The following is a 24,000-nucleotide window of genomic DNA, read 5'->3' on the forward strand; positions in this document are numbered from 1 at the left end:
CCACAGACTAGTACATGTCCCTGGGCCTGGAAATGGTTGATCTCCCCCTCCGGGTTGGAGAAGATGTCATGGTTAAAGTGATATATTATATATCCCTCCACCCACTCCTCAATAAGGACCCAAAGTCTCCCCCTCTCCTCTCTCCTTATATCCCCCTCTCCCCTCCCCCTCTCCTTATACCCCCCTCTCCTTATACCCCCATCTCCTTATACCCCCATCTCCTTATATCCCCATCTCCTTATACCCCCCCCCCCCATCTCCTTATTTCCCCATCTCCTTATATCCCCATCTCCTTATATCCCCATCTCCTTATATCCCCATCTCCTTATATCCCCATCTCCTTATACCCCCATCTCCTTATACCCCCATCTCCTTATATCCCCATCTCCTTATATCCCCATCTCCTTATACCCCCACCTCTCCTTATACCCCCCCATCTCCTTATACCCCCCTCTCCTTACAACCCCATCTCCTTATATCCCCATCTCCTTATACCCCCATCTCCTTATACCCCCATCTCCTTATATCCCCATCTCCTTATATCCCCATCTCCTTATATCCCCATCTCCTTATATCCCCATCTCCTTATACCCCCCATCTCCTTATATCCCCCATCTCCTTATATCCCCCATCTCCTTATACCCCCATCTCCTTACAACCCCATCTCCTTATACCCCCATCTCCTTATATCCCCATCTCCTTATACCCCCTCTCCTTATATCCCCATCTCCTTATACCCCCCTCTCCTTACAACCCCATCTCCTTATACCCCCAACTCCTTACCCCCCCATCTCCTTATACCCCCATCTCCTTATACCCCCATCTCCTTATACCACCATCTCCTTATACCCCCATCTCCTTATACCACCATCTCCTTATACCCCATCTCCTTATACCCCCCATCTCCTTATACCCCCATCTCCTTATACCCCCATCTCCTTATACCCCCATCTCCTTATTTCCCCATCTCCTTATATCCCCATCTCCTTATATCCCCATCTCCTTATATCCCCATCTCCTTATACCACCATCTCCTTATATCCCCATCTCCTTATATCCCCATCTCCTTATATCCCCATCTCCTTATACCCCCCATCTCCTTACATCCCCAACTCCTTACATCCCCATCTCCTTATATCCCCATCTCCTTATATCCCCATCTCCTTATATCCCCATCTCCTTGTATCCCCATCTCCTTGTATCCCCATCTCCTTATACCCCCCATCTCCTTATTTCCCCATCTCCTTATTTCCCCATCTCCTTATATCCCCATCTCCTTATATCCCCATCTCCTTATATCCCCATCTCCTTATACCACCATCTCCTTATATCCCCATCTCCTTATATCCCCATCTCCTTATTTCCCCCCATCTCCTTATACCCCCATCTCCTTATTCCCCATCTCCTTATATCCCCATCTCCTTATATCCCCATCTCCTTATACCCCCCCCCCATCTCCTTATTTCCCCATCTCCTTATATCCCCATCTCCTTATACCCCCATCTCCTTACATCCCCATCTCCTTACATCCCCATCTCCTTATATCCCCATCTCCTTATATCCCCATCTCCTTATATCCCCATCTCCTTATATCCCCATCTCCTTGTATCCCCATCTCCTTATACCCCCCATCTCCTTATTTCCCCATCTCCTTATATCCCCATCTCCTTATATCCCCATCTCCTTATATCCCCATCTCCTTATACCACCATCTCCTTATATCCCCATCTCCTTATATCCCCATCTCCTTATTTCCCCCATCTCCTTATATCCCCATCTCCTTATATCCCCATCTCCTTATATCCCCATCTCCTTATATCCCCATCTCCTTATATCCCCATCTCCTTATACCACCATCTCCTTATATCCCCGTCTCCTTATATCCCCATCTCCTTATTTCCCCCCCCCATCTCCTTATATCCCCATCTCCTTATATCCCCATCTCCTTATATCCCCATCTCCTTATATCCCCCCCATCTCCTTATTTCCCCATCTCCTTATACCCCCCCATCTCCTTATACCCCCCCATCTCCTTATATCCCCACCCCCATCTCCTTATATCCCCACCCACATCTCCTTATACCACCATCTCCTTATATCCCCATCTCCTTATTTCCCCATCTCCTTATTTCCCCATCTCCTTATATCCCCATCTCCTTATATCCCCATCTCCTTATACCCCCATCTCCTTATTTCCCCATCTCCTTATTTCCCCATCTCCTTATTTCCCCATCTCCTTATACCCCCCATCTCCTTATATCCCCATCTCCTTATACCCCCATCTCCTTATATCCCCATCTCCTTATATCCCCATCTCCTTATTTCCCCATCTCCTTATTTCCCCATCTCCTTATTTCCCCATCTCCTTATTTCCCCACCTCCTTATATCCCCATCTCCTTATACCCCCATCTCCTTATACCCCCATCTCCTTATACCCCCATCTCCTTATATCCCCATCTCCTTATACCCCCCCCCCATCTCCTTATATCCCCCCATCTCCTTATATCCCCACCCCTCCTTATCTCTCTTATACCACCATCTCCTTATACCACCATCTCCTTACATCCCCATCTCCTTATGCACCCCCTCTCCTTATATCCCCCATCTCCTTATACTCCCCCTCTCCTTATATCCCCCCATCTCCTTATACCCCCATCTCCTTATACACCCCCTCTCCTTATACACCCCTCTCCTTATACACCCCCCTCTCCTTATACCCCCCATCTCCTTATACCCCCATGTCCTTATATCCCCCATCTCCTTATATCCCCCATCTCCTTATATCCCCCATCTCCTTATACCCCCATCTCCTTATACCCCCTCTCCTTATATCCCCATCTCCTCATACCCCCATCTCCTTATACCCCCATCTCCTTATACCCCCATCTCCTTATACCCCCCATCTCCTTATACCCCCATCTCCTTATACCCCATCTCCTTATACCCCCATCTCCTTATACCCCCCCCCCCATCTCCTTATACCCCCATCTCCTTATACCCCCATCTCCTTATATCCCCCCCCATCTCCTTATATCCCCCATCTCCTTATATCCCCCCATCTCCTTATATCCCCCCATCTCCTTATACCCCCATCTCCTTATTTCCCCACCTCCTTATATCCCCATCTCCTTATACCCCCATCTCCTTATATCCCCATCTCCTTATACCCCCATCTCCTTATATCCCCCCCATCTCCTTATATCCCCATCTCCTTATACCCCCCCATCTCCTTATATCCCCACCCCATTTCTTATACCACCATCTCCTTACATCCCCATCTCCTTATGCACCCCCCTCTCCTTATATCCCCCATCTCCTTATACCCCCATTTCCTTATACTCCCCCCTCTCCTTATATCCCCCCATCTCCTTATATCCCCCCCATCTCCTTATATCCCCCCCATCTCCTTATACACCCCCTCTCCTTATACACCCCCTCTCCTTATACCCCCATGTCCTTATATCCCCCATCTCCTTATATCCCCCATCTCCTTATACCCCCCCCATCTCCTTATACCCCCATCTCCTTATACCCCCCTCTCCTTATATCCCCCATCTCCTTATACACCCCATCTCCTTATACCCCCCTCTCCTTATATCCCCATCTCCTCATATCCCCATCTCCTCATACCCCCATCTCCTTATACCCCCATCTCCTTATACCCCCTCTCCTTATATCCCCCATCTCCTTATACCCCCATCTCCTTATACCCCCCTCTCCTTATATCCCCATCTCCTCATATCCCCATCTCCTCATACCCCCATCTCCTTATACCCCCCCTCTCCTTATATCCCCATCTCCTCATATCCCCATCTCCTTATATCCCCATCTCCTTATATCCCCATCTCCTTATACCACCATCTCCTTATATCCCCATCTCCTTATATCCCCATCTCCTTATTTCCCCCATCTCCTTATATCCCCATCTCCTTATATCCCCATCTCCTTATATCCCCATCTCCTTATATCCCCATCTCCTTATACCACCATCTCCTTATATCCCCGTCTCCTTATATCCCCATCTCCTTATTTCCCCCCCCCCATCTCCTTATATCCCCATCTCCTTATATCCCCATCTCCTTATATCCCCATCTCCTTATATCCCCCCATCTCCTTATTTCCCCATCTCCTTATACCCCCATCTCCTTATACCCCCATCTCCTATATCCCCACCCCCATCTCCTTATATCCCCACCCACATCTCCTTATACCACCATCTCCTTATATCCCCATCTCCTTATTTCCCCATCTCCTTATTTCCCCATCTCCTTATATCCCCATCTCCTTATATCCCCATCTCCTTATACCCCCTCCTTATCCCCCATCTCCTTATTTCCCCATCTCCTTATTTCCCCATCTCCTTATTTCCCCATCTCCTTATACCCCCATCTCCTTATATCCCCATCTCCTTATACCCCCCATCTCCTTATATCCCCATCTCCTATATCCCCATCTCCTTATATCCCCATCTCCTTATTTCCCCATCTCCTTATTTCCCCATCTCCTTATTTCCCCATCTCCTTATTTCCCCACCTCCTTATATCCCCAACTCCTTATACCCCCATCTCCTTATCCCCCCATCCCCTTATACCCCCATCTCCTTATATCCCCATCCCCTTATACCCCCCCCCCCATCTCCTTATATCCCCCCCATCTCCTATATCCCCACCCCCATCTCCTTATACCACCATCTCCTTATACCACCATCTCCTTACATCCCCATCTCCTTATGCACCCCCCTCTCCTTATATCCCCCCCTCTCCTTATACCCCCTCTCCTTATATCCCCCCCATCTCCTTATACCCCCCCATCTCCTTATACACCCCCCTCTCCTTATACACCCCCCTCTCCTTATACACCCCCTCTCCTTATACCCCCCCATCTCCTTATACCCCCATGTCCTTATATCCCCCCATCTCCTTATATCCCCCATCTCCTTATATCCCCCATCTCCTTATACCCCCATCTCCTTATACCCCCCTCTCCTTATATCCCCATCTCCTCATACCCCCATCTCCTTATACCCCCATCTCCTTATACCCCCATCTCCTTATACCCCCCATCTCCTTATACCCCCATCTCCTTATACCCCCATCTCCTTATACCCCCATCTCCTTATACCCCCATCTCCTTATACCCCCATCTCCTTATACCCCCCATCTCCTTATATCCCCCATCTCCTTATATCCCCCATCTCCTTATATCCCCCCATCTCCTTATATCCCCCCATCTCCTTATACCCCCATCTCCTTATTTCCCCACCTCCTTATATCCCCATCTCCTTATTTCCCCACCTCCTTATATCCCCATCTCCTTATACCCCCATCTCCTTATATCCCCATCTCCTTATACCCCCCCATCTCCTTATATCCCCCATCTCCTTATTTCCCCATCTCCTATATCCCCATCTCCTTATACCCCCCATCTCCTTATATCCCCACCCCCATTTCCTTATACCACCATCTCCTTACATCCCCATCTCCTTATGCACCCCTCTCCTTATATCCCCCATCTCCTTATACCCCCCCATTTCTTATACTCCCCCTCTCCTTATATCCCCCATCTCCTTATATCCCCCATCTCCTTATATCCCCCCATCTCCTTATACACCCTCTCCTTATACACCCCCTCTCCTTATACCCCCATGTCCTTATATCCCCCCATCTCCTTATATCCCCCATCTCCTTATACCCCCTCTCCTTATACCCCCCATCTCCTTATACCCCCTCTCCTTATATCCCCCATCTCCTTATACCCCCCATCTCCTTATACCCCCCTCTCCTTATATCCCCATCTCCTCATATCCCCATCTCCTCATACCCCCATCTCCTTATACCCCCATCTCCTTATACCCCCCTCTCCTTATATCCCCCATCTCCTTATACCCCCCATCTCCTTATACCCCCTCTCCTTATATCCCCATCTCCTCATATCCCCATCTCCTCATACCCCCATCTCCTTATACCCCCTCTCCTTATAACCCCATCTCCTCATATCCCCATCTCCTCATATCCCCATCTCCTCATACCCCCATCTCCTTATACCCCCATCTCCTTATACCCCCCATCTCCTTATACCCCCATCTCCTTATACCCCCATCTCCTTATACCCCCCATCTCCTTATATCCCCCATCTCCTTATATCCCCCCATCTCCTTATATCCCCCCATCTCCTTATATCCCCCATCTCCTTATACTCCCCCCATCTCCTTATATCCCCCCATCTCCTTATATCCCCCCATCTCCTTATATCCCCCATCTCCTTATATCCCCCCATCTCCTTATACCCCCATCTCCTTATACCCCCCATCTCCTTATACCCCCCCATCTCCTTATACCCCCCCATCTCCTTATACCCTCTCTCTCTCTCTCTCTCTCTCTGTCTCTCTCTCTCTCTCCTGTCTCTGTCTCTCTCTCTCTCTCTCCTGTCTCTCTCTCTCTCTCTCCTGTCTCCTGTCTCTCTCTATCTGTGTCTGTCTCTGTCTCTCTCTCCTATCTCTCTCTCTCTCTCTCTCTGTCTCTGTCTCTGTCTCTCTCTGTCTCTCTGTCTCTGTCTCTGTCTCTCTCTGTCTCTGTGTCTCTCTCTCTGTCTCTGTGTCTCTCTCTGTCTCTCTCTCTCTGTCTCTGTGTCTCTCTCTGTCTCTCTCTCTCTCTCTCTCTGTTACTCTTTCTGTCTCTGTGTCTCTCTCTCTGTCTCTCTGTCTCTCTCTCTCTCTCTCTCTGTTACTCTCTCTGTCTCTCTCTCTGTCTCTCTCTCTCTCTCTCTGTCTCTCTGTCTCTCTCTCTCTCTCTCTGTGTTACTCTCTCTGTCTCTCTCTCTGTCTCTCTGTCTCTCTCTCTCTCTCTGTTACTCTTTCTGTCTCTCTCTGTCTCTCTCTCTCTCTCTCTCTGTGTTACTCTCTCTGTCTCTCTCTCTGTCTCTCTGTCTCTCTCTCTCTCTCTCTCTGTTACTCTTTCTGTCTCTCTCTGTCTCTGTGTCTCTCTCTCTGTCTCTCTCTCTCTCTCTCTCTCTCTCTCTGTTACTCTTTCTGTCTCCCTCTCTCTCTCTCTGTTACTCTCTCTGTCTCTCTCTCTCTTTCTCTCTGTCTCTCTCTGTCTCTCTCCCTCTGTTTCCAGGTGCTTTCCCAGCTGGATAAAGTAATAAAATGAATGTTGTGTAAGACTAACGGCTCACTAGGTTATGTTTGTGTAATGCTGATCTATTTGTCCTTTCAGTGGGGGAGTTTGTGAGTGACGTGCTGCTGGTTCCTGAGAAGTGCAGGTTCTTCCACAAGGAGAGGATGGACATGTGTGTCAGCCACCAACAGTGGCACGGGGTGGCCGAGGAGGTAAGAACCATGTGTGTCAGGCACGGGGTGGCCGAGGAGGTAAGAACCATGTGTGTCAGGCACGGGGTGGCCGAGGAGGTAAGAACCATGTGTGTTAGGCACGGGGTGGCCGAGGAGGCACGGGGTGGCCGAGGAGGCACGGGGTGGCCGAGGAGGCACGGGGTGGCCGAGGAGGTAAGAACCATGTGTGTCAGGCACGGGGTGGCCGAGGAGGCACGGGGTGGCCGAGGAGGTAAGAACCATGTGTGTCAGGCACGGGGTGGCCGAGGAGGCACGGGGTGGCCGAGGAGGTAAGAACCATGTGTGTCAGGCACGGGGTGGCCGAGGAGGCACGGGGTGGCCGAGGAGGTAAGAACCATGTGTGTCAGGCACGGGGTGGCCGAGGAGGCACGGGGTGGCCGAGGAGGCACGGGGTGGCCGAGGAGGTAAGAACCATGTGTGTTAGGCACGGGGTGGCCGAGGAGGCACGGGGTGGCCGAGGAGGTAAGAACCGTGTGTGTCAGGCACGGGGTGGCCGAGGAGGCACGGGGTGGCCGAGGAGGTAAGAACCATGTGTGTCCTTCACTGCTAGAGACGTCATTACAGACCCTGAATCGATCCTGGGCTGTATCACAACCGGACGTGATTGGGAGTCCCGTAGGGCGGTGCACAGTTGGCCCAGTGTCGTCTGGGTTTGGCCGTCACTGTAAATAAGAATTTGTTCTTAAACTGACTTGCCTCGTTAAATAAAGGTTAAATAAAAATACAACTACTCTGTCTGTCTCCCTCTCTGGCTGTCTGTCACCCTCTGTCTGTCTCCCTCTCTCTGTCTGTCTCCCTCTCTCTGGCTGTCTCCCTCTCTCTGGCTGTCTGACTCTCTCTGGCTGTCTGGCTCTCTCTGGCTGTCTCCCTCTCTCTGGCTGTCTCCCTCTCTCTGGCTGTCTCCCTCTCTCTGGCTGTCTGACTCTCTCTGGCTGTCTGACTCTCTCTGGCTGTCTCCCTCTCTCTGGCTGTCTGACTCTCTCTGGCTGTCTCCCTCTCTCTGGCTGTCTGGCTCTCTGTCTGTCTCCCTCTCTCTGGCTGTCTGGCTCTCTGTCTGTCTCCCTCTCTGGCTGTCTCCCTCTCTCTGGCTGTCTCCCTCTCTCTGGCTGTCTCCCTCTCTCTGGCTGTCTCCCTCTCTCTGGCTGTCTCCCTCTCTCTGGCTGTCTCCCTCTCTCTGGCTGTCTCCCTCTCTCTGGCTGTCTGGCTCTCTCTGGCTGTCTGGCTCTCTCTGGCTGTCTGGCTCTCTCTGGCTGTCTCCCTCTCTCTGGCTGTCTGACTCTCTCTGGCTGTCTGACTCTCTCTGGCTGTCTGACTCTCTCTGGCTGTCTGACTCTCTCTGGCTGTCTGACTCTCTGGCTGTCTCCCTCTCTGTCTGTCTCCCTCTCTCTGGCTGTCTGACTCTCTCTGGCTGTCTCCCTCTCTCTGGCTGTCTGACTCTCTCTGGCTGTCTGACTCTCTCTGGCTGTCTGACTCTCTCTGGCTGTCTCCCTCTCTCTGGCTGTCTCCCTCTCTCTGGCTGTCTGACTCTCTCTGGCTGTCTCCCTCTCTCTGGCTGTCTCCCTCTCTGTCTGTCTCCCTCTCTCTGGCTGTCTCCCTCTCTCTGGCTGTCTCCCTCTCTGTCTGTCTCCCTCTCTCTGGCTGTCTGACTCTCTCTGGCTGTCTGACTCTCTCTGGCTGTCTGACTCTCTCTGGCTGTCTGACTCTCTCTGGCTGTCTGACTCTCTCTGGCTGTCTGACTCTCTCTGGCTGTCTGACTCTCTCTGGCTGTCTGACTCTCTCTGGCTGTCTGACTCTCTCTGGCTGTCTGACTCTCTCTGGCTGTCTGACTCTCTGGCTGTCTGACTCTCTCTGGCTGTCTGGCTCTCTGTCTGTCTGTCTGTCTGTCTGTCTGTCTGTCTGTCTGTCTGTCTGTCTACCCAATGGACTCTACACTGTTTCTGTTTTCAGTCTATCCTGCCACACTGTTACTGCCCTCCCTCCTCTCTACCTGTCTCTCCCTCCTTCTCTACCTGTCTCTCCCTGCCCTCCCTCCTCTCTACCTGTCTCTCCCTCCCCCTCCCCTCCCCTTCTCTACCTGTCTCTCCCTGCCCTCCCTCCTCTCTACCTGTCTCTCCCTCCTTCTCTACCTGTCTCTCCCTGCCCTCCCTCCTCTCTACCTGTCTCTCCCTCCCCCTCCCCTCCCCTTCTCTACCTGTCTCCCCCTCCCCTCCCTCCTCTCTACCTGTCTCTCCCTCGCCTCCCCCTTCTCTACCTGTCTCTCCCTCGCCTCCCCCTTCTCTACCTGTCTCTCCCTCCCCTCCCCCTTCTCTACCTGTCTCTCCCTCCCCTCCCCCTTCTCTACCTGTCTCTCCCTCCCCTCCCCCTTCTCTACCTGTCTCTCCCTCCCCTCCCCCCTTCTCTACCTGTCTCTCCCTCCCTTCTCCCTCCCCTCCCCCTCTCTCCCTCCCCTCCCCCCTCTCTACCTGTCTCTACCTGTCTCTCCCTCCGCCCCCCCCTCCCCCTTCTCTACCTGTCTCTCCCTGCCCTCCCTCCTTCTCTACCTGTCTCTCCCTGCCCTCCCCCTCTCTACCTGTCTCTCCCTGCCCTCCCTCCTTCTCTACCTGTCTCTCCCTGCCCTCCCCTCTCTACCTGTCTCTCCCTGCCCTCCCCCTTCTCTACCTGTCTCTCCCTCCCCTCCCCCTTCTCTACCTGTCTCTCCCTCCCCTCCCCCTTCTCTACTTGTCTCTCCCTCATATCCACCTTCTCTACTTGTCTCTCCCTCCGCTCCCCCTTCTCTTATCTGTCTCTCCCTCCCCTCCCCCTTCTCTACTTGTCTCTCCCTCCCCTCCCCCTTCTCTACTTGTCTCTCCCTCCCCTCCCCCTTCTCTACTTGTCTCTCCCTCCCCTCCCCCTTCTCTACTTGTCTCTCCCTCCCCTCCCCCTTCTCTACCTGTCTCTCCCCCCCTCCCCCCTTCTCTACCTGTCTCCCTCCCCCTTCTCTACCTGTCTCCCTCCCCTTCTCTACCTGTCCCCCTCCCCCTTCTCTACCTGTCTCCCTCCCCCTTCTCTACCTGTCCCCCTCCCCCTTCTCTACCTGTCTCTCCCCCTCCCCTTCTCTACCTGTCTCTCCCCCTCCCCTTCTCCCCCTACCCCCTTCTCTACCTGTCCCCCCTCCCCCTTCTCTACCTGTCTCTCCCCTCCCCTTCTCTACCTGTCTCTCCCCCTCCCCCTTCTCTACCTGTCCCCCCTCCCCCTTCTCTACTTGTCTCTCCCCCTTCTACCCCCCTACCCCCTTCTCTACCTGTCTGGCTGAGTGCTTCCCAGTTGTCCTATGATCAGAGTTTAGGTTTAGAGCTGATCTCTAACCAGACTAGTGCTGTGGTGGAAACCATGTGGTCCTCCAGACAGATTTCGTAAGGCTATTTTGGAGCCTGCTGGGCCAACAGTTAGGAGAGCAACACACACCTGGCCTGCTTGGCTCCTAGCCCTGTGTACTGGCCTGCTTGGCTCCTAGCCCTGTGTACTGGCCTGCTTGGCTCCGAGCCCTGTGTACTGGCCTGCTTGGCTCCTAGCCCTGTGTACTGGCCTGCTTGGCTCCTAGCCCTGTGTACTGGCCTGCTTGGCTCCGAGCCCTGTGTACTGGCCTGCTTGGCTCCTAGCCCTGTGTACTGGCCTGCTTGGCTCCTAGCCCTGTGTACTGGCCTGCTTGGCTCCTAGCCCTGTGTACTGGCCTGCTTGGCTCCTAGCCCTGTGTACTGGCCTGCTTGGCTCCTAGCCCTGTGTACTGGCCTGCTTGGCTCCTAGCCCTGTGTACTGGCCTGCTTGGCTCCTAGCCCTGTGTACTGGCCTGCTTGGCTCCTAGCCCTGTGTACTGGCCTGCTTGGCTCCTAGCCCTGTGTACTGGCCTGCTTGGCTCCTAACCCTGTGTACTGGCCTGCTTGGCTCCTAGCCCTGTGTACTGGCCTGCTTGGCTCCTAGCCCTGTGTACTGGCCTGCTTGGCTCCTAGCCCTGTGTACTGGCCTGCTTGGCTCCTAGCCCTGTGTACTGGCCTGCTTGGCTCCAAGCCCTGTGTACTTGCTGCCACTGGCTTGTCCCTGCACGGCGGCCTGAATGCAGTATGACTGGCAGCCCAATTCTGAGCTTTTTTTTCATTAATTGGTCTTTTGACCAATCAGATCAGCTCTTCTGCCAATAATTTGGAATAGATCCGAATTGGGCTTCCTGTGTAAACCCACCCAGCCTCGCCGGGCTCTAGTTGGACCAAGCCTAGTTGGACCCAGCCTAGTTGGACCCAGCCTAGTTGGACCCAGCCTAGTTGGATCCAGCCTCGCCAGGCTCTAGTTGGACCCAGCCTCGCCAGGCTCTAGTTGGACCCAGCCTCGCCAGGCTCTAGTTGGACCCAGCCTCGCCAGGCTCTAGTTGGGCCCAGCCTCGCCAGGCTCTAGTTGGACCCAGCCTCGCCAGGCTCTAGTTGGACCCAGCCTCGCCAGGCTCTAGTTGGACCCAGCCTAGTTGGATCCAGCCTAGTTGGATCCAGCCTCGCCAGGCTCTAGTTGGACCCAGCCTCGCCAGGCTCTAGTTGGACCCAGCCTCGCCAGGCTCTAGTTGGACCCAGCCTCGCCAGGCTCTAGTTGGACCCAGCCTCGCCAGGCTCTAGTTGGACCCAGCCTCGCCAGGCTCTAGTTGGACCCAGCCTAGTTGGATCCAGCCTAGTTGGATCCAGCCTCGCCAGGCTCTAGTTGGACCCAGCCTCGCCAGGCTCTAGTTGGACCCAGCCTCGCCAGGCTCTAGTTGGACCCAGCCTCGCCAGGCTCTAGTTGGACCCAGCCTCTCCGGGCTCTAGTTGGACCCAGCCTCTCCGGGCTCTAGTTGGACCCAGCCTCGCCGGGCCCTAGTTGGACCCAGCCTCGCCGGGCCCTAGTTGGACCCAGCCCCGCCGGGCCCTAGTTGGACCCAGCCTCGCCGGGCTCTAGTTGGACCCAGCCTCGCCAGGCTCTAGTTGGATCCAGTCTAGTTGGATCCAGTCCTAGTTGGACCCAGCCTAGTTGGATCCAGTCCTAGTTGGATCCAGTCCTAGTTGGACCCAGCCTAGTTGGATCCAGTCCTAGTTGGACCCAGCCTAGTTGGATCCAGTCCTAGTTGGACCCAGTCCTAGTTGGACCCAGTCTAGTTGGACCCAGTCTAGTTGGATCCAGTCCTAGTTGGACCCAGTCCTAGTTGGATCCAGTCCTAGTTGGATCCAGCCTCACCGGGCCCAGCCGAGTTGGACCCAGCCTAGTTGGATCCAGTCCTAGTTGGATCCAGTCCTTGTTGGATCCAGTCCTAGTTGGACCCAGTCTAGTTAGATCCAGTTCTAGTTGGATCCAGTCCTAGTTGGACCCAGTCCTAGTTGGACCCAGTCTAGTTGGACCCAGTCTAGTTGGACCCAGTCCTAGTTGGACCCAGTCCTAGTTGGATCCAGTCCTAGTTGGACCCAGTCCTAGTTGGACCCAGTCTAGTTGGACCCAGTCTAGTTGGATCCAGTCCTAGTTGGACCCAGTCCTAGTTGGATCCAGTCCTAGTTGGACCCAGTCCTAGTTGGATCCAGTCCTAGTTGGATCCAGTCCTAGTTGGATCCAGCCTAGTTGGATCCAGCCTCACCGGGCCCAGCCTAGTTGGATCCAGCCTCACCGGGCCCAGCCGAGTTGGATCCAGCCTCACCAGGCTCTAGTTGGACCCAGTCCGAGTTAGACCCAGCCTCACTAGACCCTCTACAGCCTATAGACTTATGAGGCATTCTCCTCAGTCTGTTTCTTGTCAGTATTACGTGTGTAGCGTTTCACTCTCTCTCCCATCTCTCCCTTTCTCCTCTCCCCAGGCCTGTTCCAAGGGGACCATGGTCCTTCACAGCTATGGCATGTTACTGCCCTGTGGCATTGATAAGTTCCATGGTACAGAGTATGTATGCTGCCCCTCCCCTGGGGAACCCTCCCTGCCCGCCATGCCCTCCCAGGAGGAAGAAGAAGAAGATGAAGAGGAGGACGAAGAGGTGGAGGAGACGGCACTGGATCAGGATGATCTTGTAGAGAAGGAGAGGTGTGTGTGTGTGTGTGTGTTTCCTACCCTGATTAGTGGATTCCTCTATTTCAGCAACAAGCGTTGCTGACAGGTGAATTAAAACGAGCACACAGCCATGAAATCTCCATAGACAAACATTAGCAGTAGAATGGCCTTACTGAAGAGCTCAGTGACTTTCAACGTGGCACCGTCATAGGATGCCCCGGTCAACATTAAGTGGTTACTGTGGAAACGTCTAGGAGCAACAACGGCTCAGCCACGAAGTGGTAGACCACACAAGCTCACAGAACTGGACCGCCGAGTGCTGAAGCGTGTAAAAATGATCTGTCCTCGGTTGCAACACTCACTACCGAGTTCCAAACTGCCTCTGGAAGCAACGTCAGCACAATAACTGTTAGTCGGGAGCTTCGTGAAATGGGTTTCCATGGCCGAGCAGCCGCACACAAGCCTAAGATCACCATGTGCAATGCCAAGTGTCGGCCTTAGTGGTGTAAAACTCACTGCTATTGGACTCTGGAGCAGTGGAAACACATTCTCTGGAGTGATGAATCACGCTTCACCATCTGGCAGTCTGTCGGACGAATCTGGATTTGGCGGATGCCAGGAGAACACTACCTGCCTCAATGCACAGTGCCAACTGTAAAGTTTGGTGGAGGAGGAATAATGTTCTGAGGCTGGTTTTCATGGTTCGGGCTCCTTAGATCCAGTGAAGGGAAATCTCAACACTACAGTATACAAGTATTCTAGACTATTCTGTGCTTCCAGATTTGTGGCAACAGTTTGGGAAAGGCCCTTTCCTGTTTCAGCATGACAATGCCCCCATTCACAAAGCGAGGTCCATACAGACATGGTTTGTCGGGATTGATGTGGAAGAACTTGACTGGCCTGCACAGAGCCCGGACCTCATCCCCATCGAACACCTTTGGGATGAATTGGAACGCCGACAGCGAGCCAGGCCTAATCACCCAACATCAGTGCCCGATCTCACTAATGCTCTTGTGGCTGAATGGAAGCAAGTCCCTGCAGCAATGTTCCAACATCTAGTGGAAACCTTCCCAGAAGAGTGGAGGCTGTTATAGCAGCAATGTTCCAACATCTAGTGGAAAGCCTTCCCAGAAGAGTGGAGGCTGTTATAGCAGCAATGTTCCAACATCTAGTGGAAAACCTTCCCAGAAGAGTGGAGGCTGTTATAGCAGCAATGTTCCAACATCTAGTGGAAAACCTTCCCAGAAGAGTGGAGGCTGTTATAGCAGCAATGTTCCAACATCTAGTGGAAAGCCTTCCCAGAAGAGTGGAGGCTGTTATAGCAGCAATGTTCCAACATCTAGTAGAAAGCCTTCCCAGAAGAGTGGAGGCTGTTATAGCAGCAATGTTCCAACATCTAGTGGAAAGCCTTCCCAGAAGAGTGGAGGCTGTTATAGCAGCAATGTTCCAACATCTAGTGGAAAGCCTTCCCAGAAGAGGGGAGGCTGTTATAGCAGCAATGTTCCAACATCTAGTGGAAAACCTTCCCAGAAGAGTGGAGGCTGTTATAGCAGCAATGTTCCAACATCTAGTGGAAAGCCTCCCCAGAAGAGTGGAGGCTGTTATAGCAGCAATGTCCCAAAATCTAGTGGAAAACCTTCCCAGAAGAGTGGAGGCTGTTATAGCAGCAATGTTCCAACATCTAGTGGAAAGCCTTCCCAGAAGAGTGGAGGCTGTTATAGCAGCAATGTTCCAACATCTAGTGGAAAGCCTTCCCAGAAGAGTGGAGGCTGTTAGACACATTTATTCTACTATTAATTAAATCTCTCTCTCGCCCTCTCTCTCTTTCTCACTCTCTCTCTCGCCCTCTCTCTCTCTCGCCCTCTCTCTCTCTCTCTCGCCCTCTCTCTCTCTCGCCCTCTCTCTCTCTCGCCCTCTCTCTCTCTCGCCTTCTCTCTCTCTCGCCCTCTCTCTCTCTCTCTCGCCTTCTCTCTCTCTCTCGCTCTCTCTCCCCCTCTCTCTCTCTCTCGCTCTCTCTCTCTCTCTCGCCTTCTCTCTCTCTCGCCCTCTCTCTCTCTCGCCTTCTCTCTCTCTCTCGCCCCCTCTCTCCCCCTCTCTCTCTCTCGCTATCTCTCGCTCTCTCTCCCTTCCTCTCTCTCTTGCCCCCTCTCTCTCGTCTCTTTCTCTCTCTCTCTCTCTCTCTCTCTCTCTCTCTCTCTCTCTCTCTCTCTCTCTCTCTCGCTCTCTCTCGCCCTCGCTCAAACTGTCTCACGCTCTCTCTCAGCGAGGCCCCAGCTGATGAGCAGCCCACCACTCAGAAAGAGGAGGAGCCATTGGATGAGGAAGATGAAGATGAGGAAGAGTACCACTATGTGTATGAAGATGAGGAGGCCGACAGAGAGGAAGAGGAGGAGGAGGAGGAGGAGAAGAAAGAGAGGGATAGTGTTCCAGAGAGCCAGGATGAAGACAAGACCCTGACAGAGGTCAAAGGTTGGTACTCTGTCTTTTATTCTCTCTTTTCCACCTTTTAGTGTTAGAGTTGCCGTCGGCAACAGACCCGCTGGCAGAACCGGCCTGCAAGTTATTTTTGTTGAATTTTTTTAGCAAAATATATACACTACTGTTCAAAAGTTATGTTAGCACAGCTGAAAAGTATATCATATATTATAATATAATAAAATACACTACTGTTCAAAAGTTTGGGGGTCAATTATGTTAGCACAGCTGAAAAGTTTGGGGGTCATATAGAAAAGTCTTTGTTTTTGAAAGAAAAGCACATTTTCTGTCCATTAAAATAACATCAAATTGATCAGAAATACAGTGTAGACATTGTTAATGTTGTAAATTACTGTTGTAGCTGGAAATGGCTGATTTATGGAATTTCTGCATAGGAGTACAGAGGCCCATTATCAGCAACCATCACTCCTGTGTTCCAATGGCACGTTGTGTTGGCTAATACAAGTACAGAGGCCCATTATCAGGAACCATCACTCCTGTGTTCCAATGGCACGTTGTGTTGGCTAATACAAGTACAGAGGCTCATTATCAGCAACCATCACTCCTGTGTTCCAATGGCACGTTGTGTTAGCTAATACAAGTACAGAGGCCCATTATCAGCAACCATTAGTCCTGTGTTCCAATGGCACGTTGTGTTAGCTAATACAAGTACAGAGGCCCATTATCAGCAACCATTAGTCCTGTGTTCCAATGGCACGTTGTGTTAGCTAATACAAGTACAGAGGCCCATTATCAGCAACCATTAGTCCTGTGTTCCAATGGCACGTTGTGTTAGCTAATACAAGTACAGAGGCCCATTATCAGGAACCATCACTCCTGTGTTCCAATGGCACGTTGTGTTAGCTAATACAAGTACAGAGGCCCATTATCAGCAACCATCACTCCTGTGTTCCAATGGCACGTTGTGTTAGCTAGTCCAAGTTTATCATTTTAAAAGGGTAATTGATCATTAGAATACCCTTTTGTAATTATGTTAGCACAGCTGAAAACTGTTGTTCTGATTTAAAGAAGCAATATAACTGGCCTTCTTTAGAATAGTTGAGTATCTGGAGCATCAGCATTTGTGGGTTTGATTACAGGCTCAAAATGGCCAGAAACAAATAACTTTTCTGAAACTCGTCAGTCTATTCTTGTTCTGAGAAATGAAGGCTTTTCCATTTGAGAAACTGCCAAGAAACTGAAGATCTCGTACAACGCTGTGTACTACTCCCTTCACAGAACAGCGCAAACTGACTCTAACCAGAATAGAAAGAGGAGTGAGAGGCCCCAGTGCACAACTGAGCAAGAGGACAAGTACATTAGAGTGTCTAGCTTGAGAAACAGACGCCTCAAGTCCTCAACTGGCAGCTTCATTAAATAGTACCCGCAAAACACCCGTCTCAACGTCAACAGTGAAGAGGCGACTCCGGGATGCTGGCCTTCTAGACAGAGTTGCAAAGAAAAAGCCATATCTCAGACTGGCCAATAAAAAAAGATTAAGATGGGCAAAAGAGCACAGACACTGGACAGAGGAAAATTGGGGAAAAAGTGACAAATCTAAGTTTGAGGTGTTCGGATCACACAGAAGAACATTTGTGAGATGCAGAAAAAATTATGATGCTGGAGGAGTGTTTACCGCCATCTGCCAAGCATGGTGGAGGGAATGTGATGGTCTGGGGTAGTGGTAGTGGGTAGTGGTAGCTTTGGGAGATTTATACAGGTGTCTTTGTCTATGCCAGATTAAGTGATATGAAAAGATTCTATAAAATAATTCTATAAAATTCTATAAAAGAATTCTATAAAATTCTATAAAATAATTTCTCCGTAATTAATATTACCTGATTGAGCTAATCATGTAAATGTAATTAACTAGAGAGTCGGGCACCACAAAATAATATTTATAGAGCTGTTATCTTCCGAATAAACTATAGACCTAGTAATATTTTACATCAATAGCAGTCAATATTAATCGTCACCTTAATTCAGTCTCACATGAAAGTTGTACATTCTTGGTTATCTTCACGAACCCTGGCTAACAAGTTGAATCAGCAATACAAAATTGGGTTTGATTATTTTTTTTACTAAATACCTAACTAATCACACAGAATTACACATACACATAATTAATCATACCTTGATTACAAATTACGTCATAAAGGAAAACGTCCCAAACGAGCGTAACAGATATGAAAGCTTGTTACACAAAAGAAAAGGGGCTGGGTTTGAGTGAAAGAGCGGAAAGACTGAGGAACAAAGGGAGAAGCTGTGCTATCCTAAATACAGTATCTCATGCATTCTAAATTATTGCCCATTTGGAAAAGGAAAATATAATAAATATTTACTCTGAGCTGCTCTTCGGTAGGTTGGTGGTAGATGGAAGGCCGTGTTGCCAAACTTTGTCCGTTGCCAAACTTTGTCCGTTGCCAAACTTTGTCCTTTGAAGAATGTCTCTGGTGGTCAATTGGATACGTTGTAGTAACGTCGTTGTGTGGTAGACGGGATACTCTGTCTGTGCCTTCCTAACCCGCGTTTGCAGCTGCTGTTGCTAACTCAACGGCTAGGATGTATCACTTCTGTAGTGAATAAGAGTTCAAAGTTCATACCATTCACAACCAAAGCTCACGCTGATGTTGGCTTCGTTCTGTAGTTATTATCTGAACCATTCTGACATCGGACCGTTGTCCTCACGTCCTCGGAACAGGAGGTTACATTGTCGTCAAGGCTTTATATAGGAAGGGAGAGGAGGGCGTGTTTGAAAAGTTTTATAGCCCTTGTCCCTTCACAGGGGCGGGCCACTGATTGAGCAGAGCCCTATCTTATGAAAACCCACATCTCACATTTTAGAAGCTAAAATCACATTTCATCCCATTTTAGAAGCTAAAATCACATTTCATCCCATCACAAATAATTTCATATTCAAACATTTAAATTTAACAACAATTCCATGTGAATCCGATAACTACAATGTGCAGACATTCCACTGTAGAGTTTATGTCATCTTATCATTGATGAGAATGTCTCAGATGACAACCGAACTGACATCATATTCATTAAGTACCACCCCATATGTTCAATTGGTCGGATTACCAGAATATAGTTCATTTCCCCCACCTTCTGATGTTCCCAGAATCTCTATGTTAACCAAGGGGTTTGCAAATGTAACATCAGTAGGGTAGAGAGAGGAAACAGGGGGGAAGAGGTATTTATGACTGTCATAAACCTACCCCCCAGGCCAACGTCATGACACCGGGTAAAATGGATCTTGAAGAAGGAAGGCTATCACTCCATCATGCCATACTCTGTGGGCTTAATTAGAGCCAATTTGCTCCTACAACAGGACAATGACCCAAAGCACAGCTCCAAACTATGCAAGAACTGTTTAGGGAAGAAGCAGTCAGCTGGTATTCTGTCTAATGGAGTGGCCAGTACAGTCACCGGATCTCAACACTATTGAACTGTTGTGGGAGCAGCTTGACCCTTGACCCGTGCCCATCAAGCCAATCCAATTTGTGTTCAATACAATTTGGTGCTTCAGGGGTTAAATATCTTCAGATTACCTCAACAAATTGATAACTAGAATGCCAGAGGTCTGCAAGGCTGTATTCGCTGCAAATGGAGGATTTTTTGACGAAAGCCAAGTCATTATTTATAACCTTGTCAACATCTTGACTATATTTCTTATTCATTTTGTAACTCATTTCATGTATGTTTTCATGGAAAACAAGGACATTTCTAAGTGACCCCAAACTTTTGAACGTGTGTGTGTGTGTGTGTGTGTGTGTGTGTGTGTGTGTGTTGTGTGTGTATATTGGGACAGTGACCATTTTGTTGTTGTTGTTTTAGCTCTGTACTCCAGCACTCTGGATTTGAAACGATACACTACTGTTGAGATGAAAGTTCAGGACTGTCAGCTTCAATTTGAGGGTATTTTCATCCATATCGGGTGAACCGTTTAGAAATAACAGCACTTTATGTACACAGTCCCCCCTGTTTTAGACGACCCAAAGTATTGGGACAAATTCACTTATGTGTATTTCGTCCTCTCTGTCTCTCTGTCTCTCTGTCTCTCTGTCTCTCTCTCTCTCTCTCTCTCTCTGTCTCTCTGTCTCTCTGTCTCTCTGTCTCTCTGTCTCTCTGTCTCTCTGTCTCTCTGTCTCTCTCTGTCTCTCTGTCTCTCTGTCTCTCTGTCTCTCTGTCTCTCTGTCTCTCTGTCTCTCTCTCTCTATATTCAATGATTACAACAAGCTGGTGACTCTACAAAACTTGTTGGATGCATTTTGTGTTTGTTCTGGTTGTTTCAGCCCAATAGTAAATGGTAAAGCATTTGACATTTTGCGGTCACTTTTATTGTAAATAAGAATAGCATATGTTTCTAAACACTTCTACATTAATGTGGTTGCTACCCTGATTAGTCTTGAATGAATCGTGAATAATGATGAGTGAGAAAGTTACACGCACAAATATCAAACCCCCAAGACATGCTAACCTCTCACCATTACAATAACTGGGGAGGTTAGCATTTTATATCATACCCCCAAGACATGCTAACCTCTCACCATTACAATAACTGGGGGAGGTTAGCATTTTATATCATACCCATGCTAACCTCACCATTACATGCTTTTATACCATACCCTCAAGACATGCACCATTACAATAACTGGGGAGGTTAGCATTTTATATCATACCCCCAAGACATGCTAACCTCTCACCATTACAATAACTGGGAGGTTAGCATTTTATATCATATCCCCCCTCTCACCATTACAATAACTGGAGAGATGCTTTTAATCATACTCTCTAACCTCTCACCATTACAATAACTGGAGAGATTAGCATTTTATATCATATCCCTCACCATTACAACATGGGGGAGGTTAATTTTATATCATATCCCCAAGACATGCTAACCTCTCACCATTACAATAACTGGAGAGATTAGCATTTTATATCATAACCCCAATACATACTAACCTCTCACCATTACAAATTCAATTGATTGGACATGACTTGGAAAGGCACACACTTGTCTATATAAGGTCCCACAATTGACAGTGCATGTCAGAGCAAAAACCAAGCCATGAGGTTGAAGGAATAGTCTGTAGAGCTCTGAGACAGGATTGTGTCTAGGAACAGATCTGGAAAGGGTACCAAAACAAATGTATTTGAAAGCTGGCAAGCTGCACTTTGACCTCAGTCATTGTATAATTTCAAATCTAAAGTTCTGGAGTACAGAAACAAAACGTGTCTCCCAATACCTTTGGAGCTCACTGAAAATACAACAAGAGTGTGTGGACACCTTCTTCTTCTTCTCGTCAAACATCTCATTCCAAAATCATGGGTATTAATATGGAGTTGCCCCCCTTTGCTGCTATAACAGCCTCCACTCTTCTGGGAAGGCTTTCCACTAGATGTTGGAACATTGCTGCTATAACAGCCTTCACTCTTCTGGGAAGACTTTCCACTAGATGTAGGAACATTGCTGCAGGGACTTGCTTCCATTCAGCCACAAGAGCATTGGTGAGGTCGGTCACGGATGTTGGGCGATTAGGTCTGGCTCACAGTCGCTGTCGGCGTTCCAATTCATCCCAAAGGTGTTCAATGGGGTTGAGGTCAGGGTTCTGTGCAGGCCACTCAAGATCTTCCACACCGATCTCGACACACCATTTCAGTATAGACGTCACTTTGTGCACAGGGGGCATTGTCATGCTGAAACAGGAAAGGGCCTTTCCCAAACTGTTGGCACAGAATCGTCTAGAAGGTTTCCCTTCACTGGATCTAAGGAGCCCGAACCATGAAAAACAGCCCCAGAACATTATTCCTCCTCCACCAAACTTTACAGTGGGCACTGTGCATTGGGGCAGGTAGCGTTCTCCTGGTATCTACCAAACCCATATTCCTCCGTCGGACTGCCATACGGTGAAGCGTGATTCATCACTCTAGAGAATGCGTTTCCACTGCTTCAGAGTCCAATGGCGGCGAGCTTTACACCACTCCAGCCAACGCTTGGCATTATGCTTGGTGATCTTAGGCTTGTGTGCGGCTGCTCGGCCACGGAAACCCATTTCATGAAGCTCCCGACGAAAACAGTTCATGTGCTGACGTTGCTTCAAGAGGCAGTTTGGAACTCGGTAGTGAGTGTTGCAACCGAGGACAGATCATTTTTACGCGCTTCGGAGGTCCCGTTCTTTGAGCGCGTTTGGCCTACCACTTTGTGTCTGAGCCGTTGTTGCTCCTAGAATATTTCCACTTCACAAACAGCACTTACAGTTGACCAGGGCAGCTCTAGCAGGGCAAAAATTTTATGAACTGACTTGTTGGAAAGGTGGCATCCTGTGACGGTGCCACGTTGAAAGCTCTTCAGTAAGGCCATTCTACTGTTAATGTTTGTCTATGGAGATTACATGGCTTTGTGTTCGATTTTATACACCTGTCAGCAACAGGTGTGGCTGAACTGGCCGAATCCACTACTTCGAAGGGGTGTCCACATACTTTTGTACATACATCTATCTGCATAAAAATAGATTTGTGATCGTGTGTCAAATATGTATGAAATTATTATTATTATTATTATTAGTTTAGAAATGCGATTTCTCTTTTTTGGGATTAGTAGTTTTCAATTTGCAGTGTAGAAATGTTATAATTTAATCTATTTGTCCTACCATGTTTTTACAATGTTAGCATTCCTTTTTTTAATGTTCCAATGTTGACATCCTGTGACAGGTTATGAACCCTATAGTAGCTATCGGGATGATCAGGGGTAGGAGCGTTGAAAGACTGGGTAGTGTAGGACATTGCTGGAGGACACTTCCTGCTTCAGTAGGTTCCCTCAGTGGTTATAAATCATTGAGGGGTAGATGTGAGTGCTGCCCCCACCCGTGGGTGGATGTTCTAACAGCTGACCCCTGACCTATCCCTGGCTACCAGCGGTGTGTACCCTGGAGGCTGAGACCGGCCCCTGCCGTGCCTCCATGGCCCGCTGGCACTTCGATATGACAACCAGGAAGTGCGTCCGCTTCGTGTACGGGGGCTGCGCTGGAAACCGCAACAACTTTGACTCTGAGGAATACTGCATGGCCGTGTGCAAACGCCTTAGTAAGTCAGGCTCACAGCGGGCAACACCACCACCACCATCCCTACACCACCACTACCACCAACACCCCTACACACCACCACCACCACCACCACCCCTATAACACCCCTACACCACACCACCACCCCTACACCAAACCACCACCACCACCCCTACACCACACCACTACCCCTACACCACACCACCACCACCACCACCCCTATAACACCCCTACACCACACCACCACCCCTACACCACACCACCACCCCTACACCACACCACCACCCCTACACCACACCACCACCCCTACACCACACCACCAACACCCCTGACACCAAACCACCACCACCACCCACATCACCACACCAAACCACCCCAACACCACCACCCACATCACCTACACCAAACCACACCTACACCAAACCACCACCACCCCTACACCACACTACTACACCACTATACCACCACACTACTACACCACTATACCACCACACTACTACACCACCACACTACTACACCACTATACCACCACACTACTACACCACCACACTACTACACCACTACACTACTATACCACTACACTACTACACCACCACACTACTACACCACTATACCACCACACTACTACACCACTATACCACCACACTACTACACTACTACACCACTACACTACTATACCACTACACTACTACACCACCACACTACTACACCACCACACTACTACACCACTACACTACTACACCACTACTACACCACCACACTACTACACCACTACACCACACTACTACACCACCACACTACTACACCACTACTACACTACTATACCACCACTACACTACTATACCACCACACTACGACACCACCACACTACTACACCACCACACTACACCACCACTACACTACTATACCACTACACTACTACACCACCACACTACTACACCACCACACTACTACACCACCACTACACCATTACACTACTACACCACTACTATACCACCACACTACTACACCACCACACTACTACACCACTACACCACACTACTACACCACCACACTACTACACCACTACACCACACTACTA

At 49.8% G+C, this 24,000-nt stretch overlaps 1 protein-coding gene across 18 annotated transcripts in view; it reads left to right on the top strand.

The window, feature by feature from the left end:
• The window catches only part of aplp2 (amyloid beta (A4) precursor-like protein 2), a 112,294-nt gene that overhangs the window by 15,767 nt on the left and 72,527 nt on the right, over positions 1-24,000 (top strand). For 12 of the 18 annotated variants that reach the window (XM_052465213.1, XM_052465307.1, XM_052465590.1 and 9 more), the window contains exons 3-6: positions 7,216-7,367; positions 13,187-13,404; positions 15,635-15,840; positions 22,774-22,941. In XM_052465213.1, the coding sequence (XP_052321173.1) occupies positions 7,216-7,367; positions 13,187-13,404; positions 15,635-15,840; positions 22,774-22,941 (744 nt within the window). The remainder of the gene's footprint in view (positions 1-7,215; positions 7,368-13,186; positions 13,405-15,634; positions 15,841-22,773; positions 22,942-24,000) is intronic. The other 6 variants (XM_052465451.1, XM_052465898.1, XM_052465850.1 and 3 more) reach the window with 2 other exon arrangements.

The sequence above is a fragment of the Oncorhynchus keta genome, chromosome 1, assembly GCF_023373465.1.
Source record: "Oncorhynchus keta strain PuntledgeMale-10-30-2019 chromosome 1, Oket_V2, whole genome shotgun sequence".
Taxonomy (NCBI): Eukaryota; Metazoa; Chordata; class Actinopteri; order Salmoniformes; family Salmonidae; genus Oncorhynchus; species Oncorhynchus keta.